At 38.5% G+C, this 22734-nt stretch overlaps 1 protein-coding gene across 14 annotated transcripts in view; it reads right to left on the reverse strand.

Annotated features, from left to right (window-relative positions):
• Nucleotides 1-22734, reverse strand: part of LMO7 (LIM domain 7) — a 130954-nt gene that overhangs the window by 84041 nt on the left and 24179 nt on the right. For all 14 annotated transcript variants that reach the window (XM_014250479.2, XM_088069004.1, XM_088069002.1 and 11 more), the window contains exons 2-3: nucleotides 11688-11758; nucleotides 8484-8553 (exon numbers count right to left, since the gene is read on the reverse strand). In XM_014250479.2, the coding sequence (XP_014105954.2) occupies nucleotides 8484-8553; nucleotides 11688-11758 (141 nt within the window). The remainder of the gene's footprint in view (nucleotides 1-8483; nucleotides 8554-11687; nucleotides 11759-22734) is intronic.

Here is a 22734-nt window from a genome sequence, read left to right on the forward strand (position 1 = left end):
TTAAATTTAACTGCTTAAAAATCAGACTTCCACAATGCTTCATAAGTTTACAAAAGCTTTAAAAAAACAAACTTTTTTTTTTTTTTTGGTTTTCTATTTCTAAACAGAATTTTCATCCCATTTACTGTGGTCATCATGTTCCCAAACTTGAAGAAACATCTGCTTAGGACTTTGAAGTAATGTAAAATGCATAAGTATCAGTTGCCAATGGAAACACAGTCACTAATTTCCAATTGCAATTTTCTGAGCACTGAAAATCTCATGAAAATACATTAAGCAAGAAATTTAACACTTTATTTAATTGCCACATTTGAAATACAGAGCTATATCAACTTCCAGGCAAAAAGATTTTTTTCCTCTTACTAATAAGATGGGATGATACGGAGAACGGTTTGGGTTGAATAACCCAAACTGTCTAAGACTGTCTTCATAGGAGAGGTGTTCCAGCCACTCATCATTTTTCTGGCCCTTCTCTGAACCTTCTCCAACAGGTCCATGTCCTTATACCTGATAGGGATGCAGCCCTGCAGGTGGGGTCTCAGCAGAGCAGAGGGGCAGAATCCCCTCCCTGGCCCTGCTGCCCACGCTGCTCTGGATGCAGCCCAGGACACCTTTGGCTCTCTGGGCTGGGAGTGCCCATGGCTAGGTATGTCCAGCCTCTCAGCCACCAGCACCCCCAAATTGTTCCCAGCAAGGCTCCTCTCATTTCTTATCTTATATTTATACTTGGGGGGGGGGGGGGGGGGAGGGCATGCCCCAATCCAGGTGCAGCACCTTGCACTTGGCCTCGTTAAACCTCCTGAGATTCCCGTGGGTCCACTTCTCAAGCTTGTCCAGGTACTCCTGGATGGGCATCCCATGCTTTCGGTGTGTCAACTGCACCAGTCAGTTTGGTGTCATCTGCAGTTTTGCTGAGGGTGCCCTAAATCCCTTTGTGTCATAGATGAAGACATTAAACAGAACTTGACCAGCAAGGGATGTCACTTGTCCCTAATCTCCCTCTGGACATTAGCTAAGCCCACAACCCTCTCCATGCAACTGTCCAACCAATTCCCTATGCACCAAACAATCCACCCACCAAATCTGTCTCTCTCCAGTTTAGACAGAAGGATGTTGTAGGGGACTGTATCAAAGGCTTTACAGAAGTCCAGATAAGTGACATCTGCATTCCTTCCCTTGTCCACTGATGCAACCACTCCATAACAGAAGGCCAACAGGTTGGTAAGGTAGGACTTACCCTTGGCTGTCCCAAATCACATCACTGTTCACTATGTTCCTTAGCAGAGCGTTTTGGAGGAACTGTTCCATGACCTAAAACAGGCACAGGGGGGTGAGGCTGATGGGTCGGTGGTTCTCAGGGTCCTCCTTCCTACCTTTGCCAAAGATGGGTACAGTGTTTCCCTTTCCCCACAAGTCTCTTGCTTCCCACAAGAAAAAGGAAAATAACAGTTTTGGGAAGTTTTTTTACCTGCACCATAAGAAGAATACTGAACAAGAAAACTACTGCTATAAAGAGGAACCTGGCCTCATTCCTACCATCCAAAGTGCTCCTGAGCCTGTATTAAACTTATAAACTTCCTTATAAAGGAGAGCACAGTAGATGCAGGGCATGAGTTTGAGTAGGTCATAACCACTTTCACTTTCTTCCTCTTTGGTTTTAGATATATTAAAGTTTATTCATAAGAAACACCAATTGCTATTGCAAAACAGATGTTTTCCCTCATATAAGAATTATGCCGAGTATTAATCTCTTAAAATACTTGTCTTTCTGAATTTCCCAACAACTTGCTGAGCACAGTAATCCAGAAAACAGGTAATGATGTCTCTTTGGTTTTGTTTACACATTTAAATTAACAGCTTTCCAGAAAAATGCAGGTATCACCTTGTGCCTTGCCTTGTGAAAAACACCACCAGACTTCAATCAGCTTCCTGGTGAATGATATCAAATAAGACTCACTCAGCTTCATTCTTAGCAGGGCTGCATATGCACCTACCCTGTACCTCTGAATGTACAAGCCACTGACAAATCAGAATCCCATGACCCAGCTCAGCCACAAGAGAGGGCCATAGAAGCAGGACTGAAAGCAGAGCCCACCACCACATTAGCTGTGATGTGTTCTGTTATTCTTCAAAAAGGTGACTTAAACCTTCAGAAGAAATAGCAATGCTCCACATCACTCGGTATTACTTCCTTTCACTCAGCACTACTCCCTTATTGCTGAAAAAAAAACCAAATTAAGGTCAGAAAAGCAAACAGAGCACATCAAATGTTTATCAGCTCATTAATCAGATCTTGACCAAAATTTATGAGGCTATTTCTTGCAAGCATTTTTGGACTTAATTGCTGCACAACCAGGAAATTTAAGTCTATATTTTCTTGTGTTTGGTTGTGAAGCAAAGCAAACAACAGCAGCTTTTATAACTTACTCCATGTATTTCTGTATTTGCCCTTCCTCATTTTTTATGAGGAATGGAAAAGAGGAAAAGTTTCTTTATAATCAATTTCTCATAGCAGACAAAATACCATTATTACTACTGTAGCCCATACTAATCAAATTCACAGAACAGGAGTTTAAGATGAAAAAATAATTATTAAAAAAATCTATATAATGCAAGAAGATAAAAAGGATGCAGCAATATAAAGTAGAAAGGCTATACTAAAGACTAGAAGGTGAACAGCAGGAGAAAATCAGCAAGAAGGAATGAACTTTGGAAGCAGAGGTGCTTTAAAAAAATAATTTAAATCAAATTAATATTTGATTTAAATATATCTCTCATATATCATCAGATTTCTTAAATTTAAGTAGAAAACACAATTAATTTGATTATAAGTAAAGTAGAGAAGGAAGTTTGTAGCTAAGTCCTAAATAAAACATACAACTGAACTAATATGTACAAGCCTGAAAAATTGTTTTGAAATTGTCCTATAAGAAAGTAAAAATGTCATCTGCATACCATTCTCCCAACACAAGGGAAAAAAAAAACCCACCACCAAAAAAACCCATTGCCCTGTTGAGAAAATTTTCCCACAGAAAAGGAAATTTTGGCCAGCTCTCCTTGATGACAAAAGATAAGGAAATACCAGGGCGGTTCCGTGGTTTGCAAAGTGTTAGGCACAAAGGCACAGAAAAATATTTTTATTTTTCATGTTCTCCGCCCCTTTCGTTACCTCTCCTTTCATTTTAGTTTAGCTTCCTGTCATATTTCTCTCTTTTTACCTCTATTATTCCCTACTTTCCTGGTTTAGAAGGTATATGCCCAATACCTAAGTAACACTGTTTCAGATGGTTGCCTTGATGCAAGTGGTGTTAATACCTCCTGATACATTCAATAAGCACATTTTAGAATGGTGTCCTATTACATTGCATTAAAGAGAAGCAATGATATTGGAGTAGCAGCTGTCAGAAGGATATGTTGAATCAGGAAAACAAATATTTGAGACAATCTGCATGGCAAAGCATCAAGATGCTCTCCACCCTAAAGGAACCCTTAATTCCTCACTAGAAAAAAAAAAACCCACTCTACAGTATTTCAAATAAGCATTTTCAAACCTGGGACTGCCTAGAGATGTGCAGCTTTGTGTGTGTGTGTGTGTGCGTGTGTGTGAGAACAGGAAACAAAAATTCATTAAAAAATCCTCTTTCCAAAGCTGAAGAATTTTATGAAGATGACATTTTGTGCTCATGCGCATCCATCACTCAAACTGAAGACTGAGTTAGCAACATCTCGCCTTGTTTGAAATCACAGACCAACTTGAAACAGAAGTGTTAATGTCATTTCATTTACAGCTCCGAAAAAACTTTCTATTCTTCCCTGTTGTATGATCGCAGCCCTCCTGTCTCTGATGTGACAAAAAGCCTCCCAACCACAGTGCAAAGCATTGCACTTCCCCCCCTTATTCACAGGAGCTGCAAGCAAAAATAGATAGTCTTAGAAGACTAAATTGGGATATTGCAAGGCAAAAACTGGTATAAGCAAGATTTCCATTCACTACCCCTCTCCAAAGAAAACACCAGCTCTTACCTCAGAATTTGCTTCACCACCTGATCTCACCTGGAAACAAATGTACCTTGACTAAAATTCTGCCTTGCTGAAGAGTGTACACTTACTCCTGCTGAGCAACAAGCAATGTATTATTCTGACAGATATGTTCAGCTTGCATAAACTACACCTAACTCATTCAGCTTCCCACCACCTCATGGTGTCCTGTGACTTTCATTCCAGTTTATGATTCTCTGTGTTCAGCCAAATGAGTTGAAAACTGAGTTGAGGTTTTTGGGGAGCAATGGTGCTCCAGTCAGAGACGCACCTCTGACACTTCTCAGCAAAGCCTTGTTGCAAAATATGTTGTCAAACCACAAAATCCTCCCCCTCATGTGATTATACTCAAATCATCTTCACATGCTGGGATTCAAGCTGAAAACTCTATTTTTTGAGAAAAAAGTTTTCCTCTGGGTTTGTTTTTGGTTAACATTCATTTTATTTTTGCCACCCCTACTACCTAAGAACTCTAATCAAAATAATTTTGCAGGATCTGAACCCAGAAAGATTTATCAATTTGAATAATTTTCTTTTAACACCATCTCTGTTTCACACAAATAAGGACCAGAAAAAGTGGATCTTTAAAGTAAGAAAGTGCAGTCTGCACTTTTTCTACTGTTCATAATGAAATCTCAGCTTCCACAATCCTCTGACCTTTCTGTTACCCTTCCTTTACCTCCCAGAATGCCTGAGGGCTTCAGGACCTGCTACTCTCTACCAGTTTGCTTGCCCCTCTGCTGTACTTAGAAAAATATGTGCACTGGTCTTTACACAAACTGCGTATTTTAAATGGTCTGATATATAATCAGAAATTAAATTTTAACTTTCCAGAAGCCATTTTAGTGCCAAGATCCTAAATGGCATTAAAAAAAAAAAAAAAAAGGTCAAAATTAAAGCAAAAAAACCCAACAGCTGCCTCCCAGTTTCCCTTCAGGAAATCTATGAGATCATCACTGGCTCCAAAATCTGCCATGTGCTGTTAAAAATCAACCTTCTGCAAGTGGCCACTTTCTGCCACTACTGCTGGAGTTAGAACTTAGCACCTGGCAGCTGGCACACCTCACTGTCCAGGAAACCACCATGAGAGCTGCATGGACATTTCTTCAGCCACCTGTCCCGACCACAGCTTCCCTACAACCACTCTGGTACTCACCTCACCCCCGGCATTTTCCAAACTGGAACAGAAGCAAACAGGCAAATGCAGCTGAGACAATGGCTACATCTCACCCACACGCCCCAGGAGAAAACTGGAGCAGTGGGGCTGGAGCAAAATGTCGTTATATGGATACCAAGTTATAGCCAGATCCAACTCTTCTTCCCAAAGACTTCTTACAAACCCTCCCAACACAAGCTGAAGCCCAGATTTCCCATGCCAAACTGGGGAGAAGTTTAATCAGTTTTTTGAACTTTCCTGGTACCAATGAAGCATTTTTCTTTAACTGAATGCCAAGTTTCATTTCAGTATTTAATCCTCAAAACACACATATTTATTTTTCCATTCCATCATGATTAGATCTGAACCATTGCAATCCACACCTAAAAATCACTAGGCAGCAGTACAATCAAACTAAAGGTAAAAGCCAAGGCTTAATCTGAGTTGTGTAAAATGTTCCTACTAATATCAAGTCCCTATTAGATCTTATGCTAAGTAAGGTGTCATAAAAAAAGACATACCAAATCAATAATACATTGACTTCATTAAGAGCAGCACCTCACACTAACTCTAGCACACAATATTCCATATAGAACAGAATGCTTCATTCCTACAGGCCATCACTTACTATTTTACTCAGTTTGTTTTCAAAATAACCATGAACTCAAAGAAGTGAGATAATTAAACCCTTCTGGAGATTCAACCGAAGGCATCTATTCAACACTGTATTTCTGTACTGCTGAAAAAGCCTGACAAATAGCTGAAGACAACACATACTTATATGGAAATAAAATATATTAACTCCCTAGGGAACAAAACCAAAATTCAAGGAATTCCTGGAGGGGAAGAAAAACAAAGGGGAGGGAAAGGGGGGAAGAGAAACAAGATGTCTTTCAAAGCGTTTGTTTCCTTCTGATAATCAGACTGCCACAAAACTCTCAAAACCATGGGGGTTTTGTTTCCTCTGAAACAGGAAAGTCAGGAGAGAAATGGATGCTAATTAGGCAATCAAGGCATAAAATATTTTGGAAATGGACTTCAGGATATGAGTCTAGAGGAGCATGAAGAAGCTGTAGAAAGAACATGATCAGATCTCTTTTTGTTTCAGAAAAATCCCTGCCATCTCTTGATATTAAAATTTCCATCTGGAATAAAAAAAACAAACAAACAAAAACAGATAGAAAAATAAGAAATATAAATTCACCCCTTCCAACAGTGATTTCTAGATCTCATGAAAGCTTGCTGGGGAGCAATTAGTGTAAGACTCAAAGGCATTGAAGACAGCAAGACAGCAGAAGTGAGAGCCACAGAAGTATATGTAACATTTATGAAGCCACAGAAAACACTAGAAGCAAATTTGTGGGAGAAACAGCCTACAAGCAACAAAAATATTTCCAGAACATGTCAAGCAAGCCTACCACCAAATTTCCTAGTAAGCTTTTTATATCTCCAAATCCAGTCTTTCAACCACAGTATCCTGAGCCTGTCAAGGTATCAATGTCTGCTTCCTTATAAATACAAATCCCCATAAATTTTAGTTTGAGTTTTACACACTGGGATGAAACCTGGGATCTTCAAAGCTGGTATAACTGAGAAGGTTCCTCTCAAGTCTGTGAAAACCAGTCTTCCACTATTGTCACCATAAGCACCATCTTCTGAAACCACTCCAATATGGTCTTCACAATTGTCTTCTAAAACTGAAGTGTTTATGTAAAACCTTTTCCACAGTTTAACACAAAACATCAGCTCTCTCAATTATTATCTCTAAGTCGTATTTTAATAACACTGGGTGAGCACAATTTACAAGAACAATTCACCTTTCTGCTTCTTTCCTTTATTTCTGAAGACTTGTGGGAACTAGAAACAACTTCAAAAAACAATAATACATTACAAGTAAGATATAAATTACACACCAAATGAATACTCTGCATTTTTACATCTGGAAATAAAAAATGCATATAAAAACAATAGGGCTTGCAGTTATGATTCAAGACAACACTTAAATCACCACAAAAATGAAATCTAGGTTATGGTTTTCTGGTTTGAATCTAATGACTACTTCAGAGGCCATGTAGGCAATCAAACTTCTGATCAAATAACAGTGCTGTCCTCCCCAAAATTATTTTGGTTTCATTTGAATTCTTTTTTGCATGCCTCACAGGAAAAGAATGTGCAGCAATCTTATTCACAAGCCTAAATACCTGAGCATGTCTGGGACAAAGGCAACTAATACTTTCTACATTCATTTGATGTGGAAATGCACATTCTCAGCTTGTGCAATAATTTATGGCAATTTAACCTAATCTTATAACCTCCAGCCAAGTTAACTACATTTATTCTCTAATGAGCTACGTGGTTGACCAGCAAAAGCCAATATTTTGTTGGCTTATCCCATTAAAACAAATAAAAGTATCTAGAGAAGTTTTGTATTACAATCCTACTAAGAAAGCAGGCAATTTTCCCTCATTGAGAGCTTGCATGTTTAGAGTAAGCTGCAATTTTCCATTTGTCACAGGAATCATACATGTCCCTGTTCACCTTGGATCTTTTAATATGAGACCAACAGTTTTTGTGACAGGACTAAATAGCCTTGACACCCTAAGTGACATGAATAGCCAGCAATGTTGTCATAGTGAAAAAAGTAAGAAGGAGGAATTCTAAGAATTTATTTGCCCACGGAAGGGTTTCTGATGCTAAATGGCTACAAAACTTATCCTAGTCTCTATGCAGCAAATTTTCTAAACAACATACAGAAAATCTTTCACATTTCCTGTGAAAATTATGACATGCATCTCCCACCTCTACCCCCAGCAATGTGATTTACAGCCAAAACATTGGCAAATCCCTCAGCTGAAGCCTGAAGACAGATCTTTGCATCATCAGAGTTATTTTAATGCAACTGAGGCTTTGCTGTGGGTAGAGTGAAACAGGTTCTAAAAATACTGTAACTATACAGAATATTTCCTACTCTGCCCATTCCCTAAGAAAGGGATATTGGAAGTGGCTTCTGAATGTAAGATAGGATGGTGGCCCTTAAACAGAGACTATTAATGCCACAGAGGTTTGTGCACAGGAGCCAGTGCTTGATACCTCTGGGAATGATGAAGCTTCATGCTTCATCATTATGATGACTGAAGTTACATATTCAAATGACAGATTAGATATCCCTTGTGGTCCAAGATAACAATTTTGAACAAAAAATGAAAATTATGCCAAAATTTTGAAAACTCCTTAAAACAAAGATCACTTAGTTCATATGCCAGATATTAAATTCAATGCCATTACTTACCAAGCCAGCTATTGGAGTTGGCAGACAATTGATCTTCTTAATGATGCCAGGTTTGATCTTGTTAATCAAACTAAAAAAAAAAAAAAAAGTATATGATTTTCTGTTAAATAATTTACTGTACTTAAGCATGAGCATCAATGCTTAGTAAGAAATATTTTGTATGTAGTCCTAACTCAACATGATTTGAATGAGTTTGAGCTGAACCTATTAACACTCCCTAGAAGTGACAAGCAAGAACAGATTGTAGAAGCAAAAATTAAACAAGTCACACACAAAGAGGTTTCTGGGAACAGCAAAGTGAGAAAGAAAAGAAAATGCATGAGGAGGCGTGGGCAGAAAAGGATCTGTATTTCTCTTACATGGGTGGTGATGTTAATTGGACTCAAATTTCCTATTCATAGATATTCTCCTCATAAAGGTTCTGAGCAGATGTCAAAAATGTACCAGAATACTGATTTTCAGAGTGCAGTGTGATAGCACTAACATTCCTGTAAGGGTGAGAAATAAACTCAGTTTTCATAATGCTACCAAGTCCACTATGCTGTGTGCAGCAATCATTTTTGGTACATATAATTTACATGCACAAAGTCATTTTCCATCTCACTCAGAAGAGATTGTACCTGATATCAGTCTTCATATAAAATTCATAATTAAGCTGAGAAGATAGGACAGACTAACACATCACTGTTGAATACATAAAGCCCAAATGCATACCTTATCCTGCACTGACGATGAGGCACAGGATTCCTTGCAAGTTTATATCCAGGTTTTTAGTCATGCAGGTAGGGAAATATTGTGGTTCACCAAATTACACACTGGACCATAGGGTCAGTAGAGAACAGGGACCTCAGGACAACCTGCAGACTTCATCTGCCTCTGTACCTTTGAGAATTTTTTTACTTGCTCTCACTTCTTGTTGCTGCTTGTCTGGCCAGACCCTTTACCCCACACAAAGCATCAGCAAGGTTTTGTGATCTACCTGCACCAGTGTAAAGGCAAGACATTAAAACACTGCATGGGGAAAAAACATCTTCTGCTCAAGCAGAAAATGTATTTGAAAAATAAACACAAAGAACAATTTACCCCTATATGCTGGAATGAAGGATACATTTCTGGATACATGCAGGGAAAAAAAAGAGCTGCAGATCCTGAGATGTTTCAGTAACACTGACTTATTTAGCAAACAAGACACATTTGATTACTTTTCCCAACCAAAAAAGTGATCTGTTGAGGTGGAATTAAAATAAAGGTTTGCATTCCTCCCTTTTTTTTTTTATTTTTAAATCTTCCAAATGCCTAATTTTTGATTTATTTTACTGAAGAACATGAAGTAGCATGTGACCAGATAAACCTCAGTGTGTTTCTTTCTCTAGTGTATGCACACTAGAATTGACAAAACATAAAAGGCTTTATTTTGTCAACTACTGATCACTCAGACAATTTGACAAGTTTGCACTTAGTCATTGAGTAGGACAAACAAACTGACTGGATGCTGTAGGAACGTGTGGTGCAAGCAGAGGTCTTATCTGCTGTGGTTTAAGTCAGATATACAATCTACAGAGATATTCTATCCACCTAAATTAGCCATGCCACAGGTGAACCAAGGAAATGGACAATGTAATTTCTAGTTTGTGTCAATTATTTGAGATCTTGCACTGTATTGTCGTTGGTGAAAATTCGATGTGAAAATTTTTGCCATCTGCTCTTTCCTGTTCCCACAGAATTTCTATGAAAATCACTCCTCCTTGGACTTCAAGTATGTCAGATTTAAAATTATGACACAGGAGAACAGCTATTTTAGTACAACATAAAAAGGCAGCTTTTGCTTTAAAGAAAGTTGCATGCCTCCGAAGGCAAGCTGCTCAACTGAAGAAATTACAGGATGTTTTTCTTGCATTAATATTAATTATATATAAATTTAGCTGATTTGCATTTGGCAGATGGAACCTCATTCTCTTGCCAAGTACGTGTCAACAATGAAGATATCAGAAGATTAGTATGCATCAGTTAATGGCCAATTCTTAAACATCTGAATACAACATACACATCTCACTAAATACATACCTGAAGAAATAACTTCTTATTAAAAGTATAAACTATTTTTATTACTACATTCACACTCACTAACATTTAATTACATAAGTAATGAAAATAAAGCATCTAGCTCTACAATATTGTTGAAAATCAATGTCCCATATCACAGATAACTTTAAAAGCAACTAGCAAGATAAGCCTGGAAGGGCAAAGGGTCCAAAGCAAAATAGAGGCAAGGACGGAAAATATGATGAATATTCACAGAAGGAAAAGATTATATATAGGAAAAGAAGCTCAGAGAACTGAACTGTCAAATATTTACTGAAAGTTAGCTTTGCTGAACTGATTTTAGAGTGGCTCAGGTTTGTGGGGTGGTTTTATTTTTTTTTTGTGTGTTTTTTTGGGGTTTTTTTTTCCTTATTTTTGTTTAGCATCCCAGGTAGTTCTCCAATAAGATTTCTCTTGCACTGGTGTTCTAATGACATTTACAACTGTTGTTCCCTAAAATACCAAGGGATTAGCACCACTTCCAGTCCTGGAAACCTGTTCCAGTAAAGTACCAAGCCAATTACAGATATGCAGATAAGACCTGATGAATGGACATTTTACACCTCTGACTCAGTCTAGTAACGAAACCAGGCAAGTCCCATCATTGTCAAGCCTACAGTATATAAGCACAAGGAAGCTTCTTACAGAAAGTGCTCCAAAACAAGCTGAGTGTAAAGTTCTGTGATAGGAATAGGTAGTTTGAGGATTTATAGAATCAACAATAAAGGGTGGGAGATGGAGGACAGAAATCCAAACCCAAACAGTGGGTACAGGGGTAACAGAGTGCTTTGATCCCAGCCATAGCCACACCTTGCAAAAACTGAAGAGAAAGCCCAGAGATAGCCTGGGCATTGTAACCAAAAACAAGATAATGAACAACAGCATGATCCTCTCAGTATCACACAAAGAAATGTGTGGGACAACACACAGAACACATGGATCTGGAAATAGTGTGTCCAAAAGCTGCTCTTCCTTCCCATGACAAACAACAGGTAATAAAAAATTGAATATTATTTACTACAAAATCCTTCTAATACTTAAAAAATTATTCAGAGGCCAGGAAGGAAAGAGGCCAGCTGATGTTAATCTGAAGGGTTTTTATATAGGGAAGTCAATACTCACTCGCACAACAGGACTCCATTTTCTAGAGCTGCTCGAAAATCTTTGGTTCCAAAGCTCTGCCCAGTAACTGCCTATAAGAATAAGAGTTGAGAGTTAATTGGACACATAGACAAAATCAGGACTAGCAAGAGAATCTTATTAGTAGTTAAAAAAACCAACAAACCAAAAACACAAACAACTAAACCCTGATTTAACACTTCATACTATTATTTTCTTACATTAATTTCAAAGAAGCAAGTGTTTAAGAGCCAGTTATTTATGCCTCAAAAGAAGTCAGATCCAACATCTTAAAATAGTTTTCTCTAGTGTAAGTCAATCTTCAGCTAAATTCTGTGGGAATACTTATTTTCTAAAGCAATACCAGTCACATTGAAAAGGATAACAGAAATTTCAAACAGAAATGCAAAAGAGAAAGTCTTTTATCTCCTACTTCATGTTACAGCGTGTATACCCATGATATCTAGCACAAAGTATTTTAATAGTGGGTTTTTTTCGTGCCACTTGCACCTTAGGCAGTGTGACTAAAGAAGCAGTCCAAGTCTGCATTACCACGTGCACATCAATTCCTTGGCAAGTGGCAGGACTACACTAATGGGACTCCTTTGTATATTCAGAGTGAAAAAGCAGTGAACGAGAACAATGTCTTGTAAAGGACATAAGATACCCAAAACCAAAATAACTGACTACAAGTTTTCAGAAAAGTAGTTTTCAAAGAAACCCCAAAACCCAAAAGAACAAAGCATTTACTCAAGCCTACACTCATTTGGAGCTGCTACTAGATCCCCCCTGTGCCTACATGGACCAAATTGGGCAGATTTCTTCCAAACACCCAGATTAATAAACCACATGCAAGTCAAAAAAGGACATATTATTCTGCCATCAGTCCAAAAGAGAGGTTTTATGCCAGCTGGGAACACAAACCAAATACTAGGAATTGTATTTATTTGAGCTTAGAGGTCACCATGTTCAGCCACCAGCTAATTATGAACTGCCCTTTGGGGATCCTGACGATCCTCAATCCTGTGCAGGACTTCAGGCACACAATTAAAAGTGCTGTGGAACTTGCATACATCCAAAGCAAAGCTACTGGTTACCACAGTAATTAAGGAAATTAGTACTGAAAAAAAAAAAAAAGTTGTGCTTGGTAAAAAGAGCAAAGGAAAGGATGAAGCTCTTTTAGGATCTGTTAAATTATTACATTATCACCCTAACATTTTTTTCTAAATTCCAAGAGGGATGTACACTAACACCAGAAATCCTAGAAAATAAGTAATTAAGTTTAATATGGGTTTTCTTTTCATTCATCATAGATACTACAAAAATCTTCTATTGTGTTTAAGGTTTTTTTCTAAAATGTAACAAATAGTGACACAAAATGAATGATGGCACTCAAAGTAAGAAAAATTTCAAAATTCAGGGAAAGAAAGGATGACAGTGATTCCCCTAGGAGAACTGCACTTTATACAATATTCATATAACAACAGTCTGTTCCTATGGAAAACTAGAAGCCGTACCTTAGAAATATATTGTCAATAACCCCTTTAAAACACAGAATCTGAAAATTATCTCATATATGTTATGGTATTTTGTTTCCAAACCTGTATATTTAGTGATAATGATTTTGAGGAAGCTAGCCAATGTAACATAACATCGCTGAAACTTTAAAAATAAATATTTATGTTCCCTAGGTTATAGGGAATATGAGGAATAGGAATACCTAGTCTAAAACTATGCCCTTCATTCTGCAAGTTAGAAATTTGACGTTTGCATGTCATACATTAGATACATCTACTGTAATAAGGGCTGTATGACAGGAGTCTAGCTTTACAGCTATGTTTCAAACTCCAATCAACTCTTAAGAATCCTAAAACTGCTCTTATTTTGGAGCTGTCACTGACATCTACAGGACTACACAGTCAGAATACTTGGGTTTATAGGGAGTTTACTGGCAAGTCATGCATGCAGTAGATAAGGGGTTTCTTTCAAAAGAGCTGGGCCCATCCCAAACCTTCAGTGTCTTTTATACCCACAATCACCCTTAACAGTGAAATTCCTCTTTTTTTTAAAAAAAAAAAAGTTCTAGAATTGCAGTATGTAGCTGAGCTCCACACTCCTCAAAAATCATTCAGAGGAAGACAAGGAATATGAGCCATTGAAGACAAATTAAACTTCAGAGTAGCCTGTCCAGAACACAAGAACACCATGCCATAGTGCATAATCCTTTTTCCTTGAACAGTAAGAGTCCAATTTGAGTACAAGGCTGTAAATGCCTCTATTAGACTTGCAGACCTCTTAAAATTACATTAGAAGACATTACACTGGAAGCATTTTGACTAAGTTATTTGTGCAGCCACTGCAGCAATAACACTGATTTGCTATACAGGATGGAGCTGTCAGACTGATGTTGTGACACACTGATTTTGACAACTACGTGGTTTGTTGGTATTAAAATAAAAGCATTGGTTCTACCAAATTAGGTTTCATTAATATTGACTTTCAAAGGATAACCAATAATTAAGTAATTAGAAGATATTTTCAAAGAACAATTTAACACTGGTGCTTGAAACCAAAACATTTTCCAAGTTGCACAACCACTTGAATTTGTTGATGTCACAAAAGCAAATGCTCCATTTTAAAATCTGCTTTTGTACAGAGACTGAGGACTTTTCTCATTATGGACTTTCATCTGACTTATACCCAGTGCAGAGCTTCAAGCTGAGCTGTAACTATGATAGCTTACCCAGGAACCAGATACCATTAAAAAAATGCAAAGACACAGACTGGCTCAGAGTTCCCTGACTTTTAAGAACCTAAGTAAAACAAAGTGAATCCCACCCTAAGATATTACATCTTCAAACTATGTCTACGATTTCTGAGTCACTGCTTGTTCACAAAAACTGCTTATACTGGGTGTGGTACTCTTATGTAATACACATAATTGATTTTGGACAATTTTTCAACCACTTAGCCATGTGAGGCAACAAACAATAAAGAAAATACCTTTCAAGAGTGATTTCTATCCATCTTTGAACAACATCCCTTTCCAAATTATAGGTTTCTTTTCTCTCCTCCATTCAGCTGAATATATTCTGCTTCTATCACTTTTTTTTTTGATAGAATGAAAGCAATGACATAATTAAAGGCTATATCATAAAATCAAATTTAATTGCTGCTATGAAGCAGTTTAATTTTGTTTTTTAAAGATAGCATCCCCTAATACTTTGGTAATTTGCTACTGCCAGGTCCAAACAATTTTCTTAAACAGTATGCAAATCAAGTTTTTATTTAAATTTAGACATTTTAAAAATGCTTACACACAGAGGGCTAGTTTATTTTCAGGTTTGCTGTAATTCCTGTAAGAGGAGGCAAATCAAGAAGAAATAATCAAAGATCAACCATTCTGAGCATGGCATGACATCAAAATCATGAACTGAACAAAAAAGCACATAGCACAGAATATGCTGATCATATGCCTTAGTACCAAAATAATCATTGAGTTCATTTCTTTGGCTTGCTATACTGGAGGCCAAATAAAGCTGATCATAAGGTAGGGCTTCTTTGCCTTGCAACCTATCCAAAGCTGAAATATTTTTTCAGTGTAAATAAAAAAAAAAATACTAAGGGAGTTGTATCCATGGTTTACACAGGAATGGCTTTAGCAAAAGGGCAGCACTACCACAGGCCAGTCAACATTTACCTCCACACGAAACTCAAAGCAAAGGGACTGGTAGGTTTCTCAATTTGACTTTGCTGTGATGGAAACAGCCAAGCTAGGCTCTTACCATCCAGTGCAGGAATCATACCACATACCCAGGCATGCTGGCTGACCAGTTCTCCATCACAACAGCGTTAGCTTGTTAGAGACAAGGCGGCAGTGCTGTACCACACCCACACTGTAATCTCAGCAATGCCTTGGCACGGGTACTCACCATCCAGCCTGCTCTCTCTGCCTCATTCAGGGCTCCTCTGCCACCCTGCCTTTACACTACACCACCTCAAACCATGCAAGGTCCCTGTGCATCAATTTGAGAGAAATACTGCTTGCATCAGCTTGAAGCACACGGCTCCCTCATGTAGGCTAGGGATGGAAGGGAGATTCAAGATACCGAACCACACATGGTAGCAGCTGCCTGAAGGCAGGATCTCACGGGACAAACAATTACTCGGAGGGAAATTAATCAGACAAACACTGATTTATCAATTTCAGGTCCCCAGCGTGGCCTGCAGCAAGACAAATTCTGCACGCTGAAGAGAGGACTGACTGTCTTCTGCAGGGAACTGGGACAGTGATGCAACAGGGACACAATGGTGCCATCCCCAGTACAGAATTTTGGCTACACCTGCCAGTTTCTGTCATAATGCCTGCCTGAGCGGATCACACCACGTACATATGAATTCCTACCTTTCCAATGGCCTTTCTTCTCCCTACACATTACCAAAACTCTGGATCATACTACATGGTAAATGGCTCTTTAAACAACCCCAGCGTTGCATTCCTCTATTTACAGTACTCCTTTGGCTGTAAGTACCTTCATGCAAAGCAGAATGGTGCTGCTCCTGCAAGATGCATAAGGAGATACACTGGCAACACCACAGCCAACAAGCAAGCATGCAGGCAACTCCCAGCGTGCTGGCATCCCTACAGAGTGGCCAGGTCTGGAAGTAGATTCACAACACGTTTTCAAGTAGTATTTTGAGTTCACTGCATTTTATATCCAACTGTCAAAACATTTTATACCACAGCTTGACAGATTTTTCATGTCCATCACGAAAGAAGAGCAACATCAAGAGAAGTAAAAAAAGCAGTAATGATTTTTCCCTCTCCTGCATTCAGATGCACTACCCAGAGTCCTACCTCCCCTTTTCATGGCTATTTGGAGCTCCATTTAAATACCATGCAGTAGATGAGCTTGTCTTTGAATGGTGTGTGTGGTAGCTACCAGAAAATGCTGCCATTATGCTTTGAAGTAAATAGCTTGTGCTGTCTGGCATTTACAGTCTTCCCATCCAGTCTTCTCCTCACAAATTTTTAAATCTCCTCTATTTAAAAAAAAAAAAAAAACAACCAGAAAACAAAAACATTGCCTCAATTTTCTCCTGAGTAATTTGCTTTATCCAAATCCCTCCCAAAGGACATAGGTGATAGGAGCCCTATTTTGAGGGTTGCTGTACACAATCTTGAACTCAAAACCATCCATTTGGGTAGAAAACTTCTGACATTGCAACAGACAGCCCAACCATAGCGATGATTAGGTTACTCAAGGTCAAGCAGAAGAAAAGAGCAGCTCATTTTTGAGGCCAGCAGGATCTGTCTCCCTGAATTTTGAGCCCCAGAAAAATGTACAGAAAGCATAGGTATTCATAGCTCCCATCCACTGGAAAATACTACTGGCATTTCATCTCTGGTGGTAGCAGGGATGCCAAGCCCAAAGCAGGCAAGGTCATTGTGGGAAAAATGCTGCTGTTGTGGGAAAAATGCTGCTATCTTCCCTTATGATCAACAACTAAATTCACAGTCCAACAAACTCCTGAGGGGTCAGTCAACAAGCACTCAAGCTGGTACCCACAGAGGCTCTCCCAGTCAGCTCTCCAGTAATGAAATGATGACACTGCCCAACCTAACAACTGCACAAGAGTCAAGAGCAAGACCTAGTTTTGTACAAAAAAAAAGCTCTTGATTTCAAATCCCCCCACCTCACAGCTAAAATCCATGACAGGCACCATTCCACTGAGGAAAAGAACTGGGATGGCTGGATTAAGAAAAGATCTACAAATAAATGTGCTGTATAATCTAACTCAACAGCAAAAGTAAGAAGCGGGAAGGAGATGAATATTTTTGCCATTGATCACTTATGCTGGACCATGTGAGTGCTCCTCTTTATATCCACAAGAGCAATTTTTTTCAGCTGGAATAATTCATTCCCTATGGCTCAATGCAAGGCTGTACTCCCATACCCCAAATCCCTAGGCATCATTACATTTCAGAGAATGTAGAGATTTTTCAGTCTTCAGCCCAAACTGCCTTTGATAGCAAACCAGAACAGATATTTATAAAAGGAAATGGCTCATTACTGAAAAAAAAAAGACTTAACTGTTACTTTCTATCATCAACATAATGATGGGGTCTTATTGTGGTATGCCTTCTGGACAAACATACCAAGACTCCTGAAATAACATACAGCTACATTCTTACAAAAGATGAAGAAAAACAGTAAGGGATGAGCAAGAAGGGAAAAGATTACTGGTAGTAAGTGTGAAAAGCACAGATCTCTGCTCATCAGATGCTTGTACTCCGCTCTTTTCAAATTTTCTGTCAAACCACACATAGAAACTATTTGAAGGATGAAAGCAAAGCTTTCCTTCTAATGGTTCACAGAACACCTTGGTGAAACAATGCTGCAGAGAGAGCAGGGATAAACATTTGGGATCAACCAACTCAGTCAAGCTTTTCCCTCACAAACAAGATCATCCCACAAAAGAAAACAAGATGAATAAGCCTACTGTTGTTTGTACTGGTGACTGTACTGACAGGTGTCAAACTAGGGAAACCACCATAGGTTGCATTGTGTGACAGAAGTGTTACTGTATGTATAGATGTGGGCAGCATCACCGAGATGGAGGTAGGTGTTCCTGCAGCACAATACTTGCCAATGCAAAGTGAAATCTGAATGACTAAACATCTCTGAAAAAAAATAAATCATTGACATTTTATTTTTAATTACATAGCTACACCTGATTTCTTGGGAAACTATTAATTCTGTAAACACCATTTAAATGCACACAAGCTCTAAAGCTGCCACCTTAAGTGATGCATGCTGATTTCATCTTTAACCACACATTCACTTTCTCATATGTATTTACAATTAATTTCAGTTAAATAAAAGCAGATATTTATTCACCTTCCCAATGTAACAGAATACATTAGTATTTTAAAATTTTCCAGTTGAGCTCCATACTAGTATGGTATAGTAACTACTAGTAGTAACTACTACTATTAGCTATTACCACAAACTACTAGTAGTAGTTTGTGGTAAAAGAATGGTGGCATTGGGTGCCTTAACCATAAACATTCCTTATTAAACAAAGAAAAGGATAAAGCAGACATGAAGAAACAAGCATCCAAACATTCTGTTCACCCTGAAATAAGCAAAAAGCAAGCACTGAATTCCTAAGTATGTAAAAACCTGTTTTATTAGAAGTTGTCTTTTCCAGCTAATTGACAGTAAAACAGGGGTGTACTAGACTTCAGCTAGTACTTTCTGACAGAGAAAATAGTTAATCATACCCAGGGAACAAAAACTGTCATGGAATGGTTTCTAGAAAAATCATCAACTGAGATAACAGAAGAAATTACAAGGAGAAATTCTAGTTTCACTATTTAGATATCTTTTAAAGACAGTGTTTTATAATAGATGTGCTCTCATGCTAGCCAGATTTCAAACTTGCCCATTGTAAAAGTCAGTCACTCCATACATCATTTCTTATTCTTTTTTTCTGAAACATCTACATGTTCAGCACTGCACCGGTTCTTATCTGACCTCAAGTTGTTAACACCTTTCCAAGTTGGGGGATAAACAATCAAGAGACAAATCCATTCATAGCTGCTGCAGCAGGATAAATGAATATATGCATAGCTACCATCCTGTGTAGCGTCCACCAGGGCCACAAAAAAAGGTTGTCCTGGACAGAACATCAGTATGTTCTCAATATCTACCTCCAGATGTTAAAACAAAAATACTAGAAGAGTAACAACACAGCTTAGAAAAGAAGATCTGCGAGAAGACTTAAGATGCACAAAGCTTTGTATGGCTGGCTGAGCAGTCCAGCCACAGGAGAGAGCCATCTTCCTGCTGTCCTGAAATTTCACCTGAGCCTCTATTCCCACTCTCTTCTTCATGCCCATGTGAAGGACCTGCCTTTATGAAATGTCCTGCAGTCATGCAGGCTATTTGTGGTTCAATATAAATGTATTAATATATAAATACATATTAAGAAACCCAACTCCATCTCCATGTAACTTCCTCACACACATCCCACCACCTCTCCCCATCCCCAAAAATAAGCACAATCAACTGAAACAGGGAGTCCAAGCACAGGAGAAGGGCTGGAGCCACAGCATGCTGGAGATAAGAAAAGGACAACATTCAGATTCTGTGCAGATTCTTGAGAGGCTTAGCATACCAAAAGATCCATCGATGCAGCACACTGGCAGCCAGGCAGTATCTGACCAATTGGATAGGGACTCACCCTCACAAAGAACTCCAAGTTCAGAAAGCAATAATAAAAATTTCTGCCTCTATGCCTCTATGCAAAATCTGTCTGTATAATTTCTTTTGCTAAAAGAGGGGAAAAAAAAAAAAAAGCCTATAGATACCTGCAGCAGTTTTCTTTTAGGGGAACAAGAAAAAAAAATAAAATTGTTTTTAAAAGCTTCAATGCAAATAGAGGCATTACTTGCAATATTAACAGATAAAATATTATGATAATAAAAATCGTATTTGTCTAGGGCAAACATAAAAGGGGACTAAAGCAAATACCAGCTCAGACTTTTTTTTGCTGTAGATGTAATAACATTTGTCTAACATTTTAATCTATTATGTTATATTTAGTATTTTAAATAATGTCTCCATTTCACTGTAATTGAATCTCTAAATATTTGGTATTGCTCATTTAGAACAAAAGATAAATACCAACTATAAAAAGCCTTTGGATGTTTGTATTTCCTAAGTTCAGTTTTACTACTATTTACTACTATTATAATTCCAGGTTGGCATCTATGCTGCAAACTTCAATACAGGCTCTCAATCCACTGGTATCTATTTTTACAGGAAAGACCTTAAAGAAAAAAGTATCTTTGGTTACACTGATTAAGAAAAGCATGCTAAAACTCTGGTGCTATTTGCAAGCGGGTCCCTTTCGGGATTATTTTATATAAGTGGCAGAAACATACAGAGATGCCAGATGAAATGGCCAAGAGCACAGAGTGCTTCTGGCCTAGATTACAGTTATCTCTTACAAATTGACTACCTTGATCCTGGGTGTATTCAATACTTTGATTTTTCATATATTTTAAATATTTCTCCATGCTTCTCCAGAGACCAGCGCTAATGTCATGAGCAATCCAGGGAGCTAACCACAAGGTCTTAAAATGACATTCAGCAGAAGAAGGAAAAAAGGCATTAGATAAAAGAAAATGCACACAAAGGGGAAATGCTTTAGATAAAATTGTTTTCCCATGTTTAGCAAGGTTATTCATGCATGAAAGTAGTTTCTTGTTATTACTAGAGATTTGTCAATCTTTTCAAATTTTTCAGCCTTTACTGGAAGCAGTACTTTGAGCAGCATACATACTGAGACGTGCATTGAGTCCACTTCAGCCCAAAACATTCACCAACACTCCCCCTCTCTCTCTCTCTCACATTACATCCATTTGCTTGCACACGGGGTTCGGGAACCCACAGCCCTCTCTGCACACCTTCTCTCCCATCTCCACTTCCCCTGACTTTTACATCTATCTCTTTCTCCTACACATGCTGGTTTCCAAGCCATTTCACCAGGCTCTCTTAGCTCATTAACAAGGAAACAGATGGACAGTGAAAAAATAAATTGTGCGGAAATGAACATTTAACAGGGTCAAAGACACTGTGAAGGCAATTAGTGTCATGTACAGACCCTGGAAAAGTAGTCACAACATCACTTCCCAGTTAACTGTGGCACTTGGCATTAACTGCAGATCTTAAACAATGCAGTTTAGAAGTGTCAATATTATCTAGCGGCAGCTATGTAGAAATAAACAATCAGATGGAAGTCACTGAAATTAACGCTGACTTCAGGTGGAGAAATACTATGCTCTTCTCTGGAATTTGAATAACTCTGAGGGAATGGTTAGCTAAGAAGAACTTGACTGATCAGACCTGTCTAAGTAAAAACAAAAGCAAGATCACAAAGCTCCTCTTTGGTTGCTGGGGGCTTTCTAAACTACATTTACATTTCAGAATATGAGAGCAGGTAAGCAGTAAGAGCAGCTACATAGAACAGTGACATCTCGAAAATTTTTATTTCGGGGTTTTCCTGGCTGCTTTTAAGGAACTTTTAAAATGCAGAGTTGAAACGAATATAAACATATGGAGCTAATTATATCGGGCTATTTGAAAAGCACTGTGCATGGACCAGGTTACTACAGCGGGAGCAAGGCTTTGGGATGCTCCCCTTCCCGAGGCTGGCGGGGATGATGCCCCGCAGGTGTGAGCTCCCGTAGCCCAGCAGAGGCCATGGCCACTGCAGCGCAGCACCATCTAATGGGAGACATCGCCTCCTACACATCACCACAGGCTCTGGGCTCATGGGCAGCCCTTCTCCTTGGCAGGAGATGAAAGAAATCGCCGCTGGCAAAGAAATTAAGTAATTGCAGTCAGAGGAGGAAGAATGGCTGTGGAGGAAATTGAAGGCCAAGGGAGCCACAAAAGGATGGCGTGCATTTGAAAAGATGACAAGAGAACAACTAGAGGAGGCAGAGTATCAGTCTGGGCAAAGGAATAAAGAAGTTTAGGCTCAGCAAGTTTTGCTGACCAATGCTTGCCACTGATTAGGTGTTTGAAGAGTTCCAAAATACGAATGCTGCCCTTTCAGAGCATTTACTATAAGGGAATATTTAGTGAACAAGTAGCAAGATAGTCAAGTGTCTTTATACTTTGAGAACTCTGAAATGAGCATGTTCTTGGGCTTGAACACACAGCTTTCTCCTGTTGTAGCTACACCTCCTTCAAGACCTTTCCATCTTCTCACAGCAGGCACAGCGCCACCCTGAACAGTAACCTCACATTATTCATAATTATAGATATATTCTCCCACCTCCGCAAAAAAAAAACAAAAACAAACAAACAAAAAAGAACCTCCTTCACCGTTTGAGATATATTTCCCTTTACAAAAAAAAAGTCAAATGTCACTGCCAGCAGAAATCAGGGATCAGGCTACTAATGATCTCAAAATCAGGATTTCATCCTATTTAACAATTTAACATGACTTGAAAAGCACCTCTTTAAGCACC

The sequence above is a fragment of the Pseudopodoces humilis genome, chromosome 2 (genome assembly GCF_049639895.1).
Source record: "Pseudopodoces humilis isolate 2021_Gansu_Grassland_sample_001 chromosome 2, ASM4963989v1, whole genome shotgun sequence".
Classification (NCBI taxonomy): domain Eukaryota; kingdom Metazoa; phylum Chordata; class Aves; order Passeriformes; family Paridae; genus Pseudopodoces; species Pseudopodoces humilis.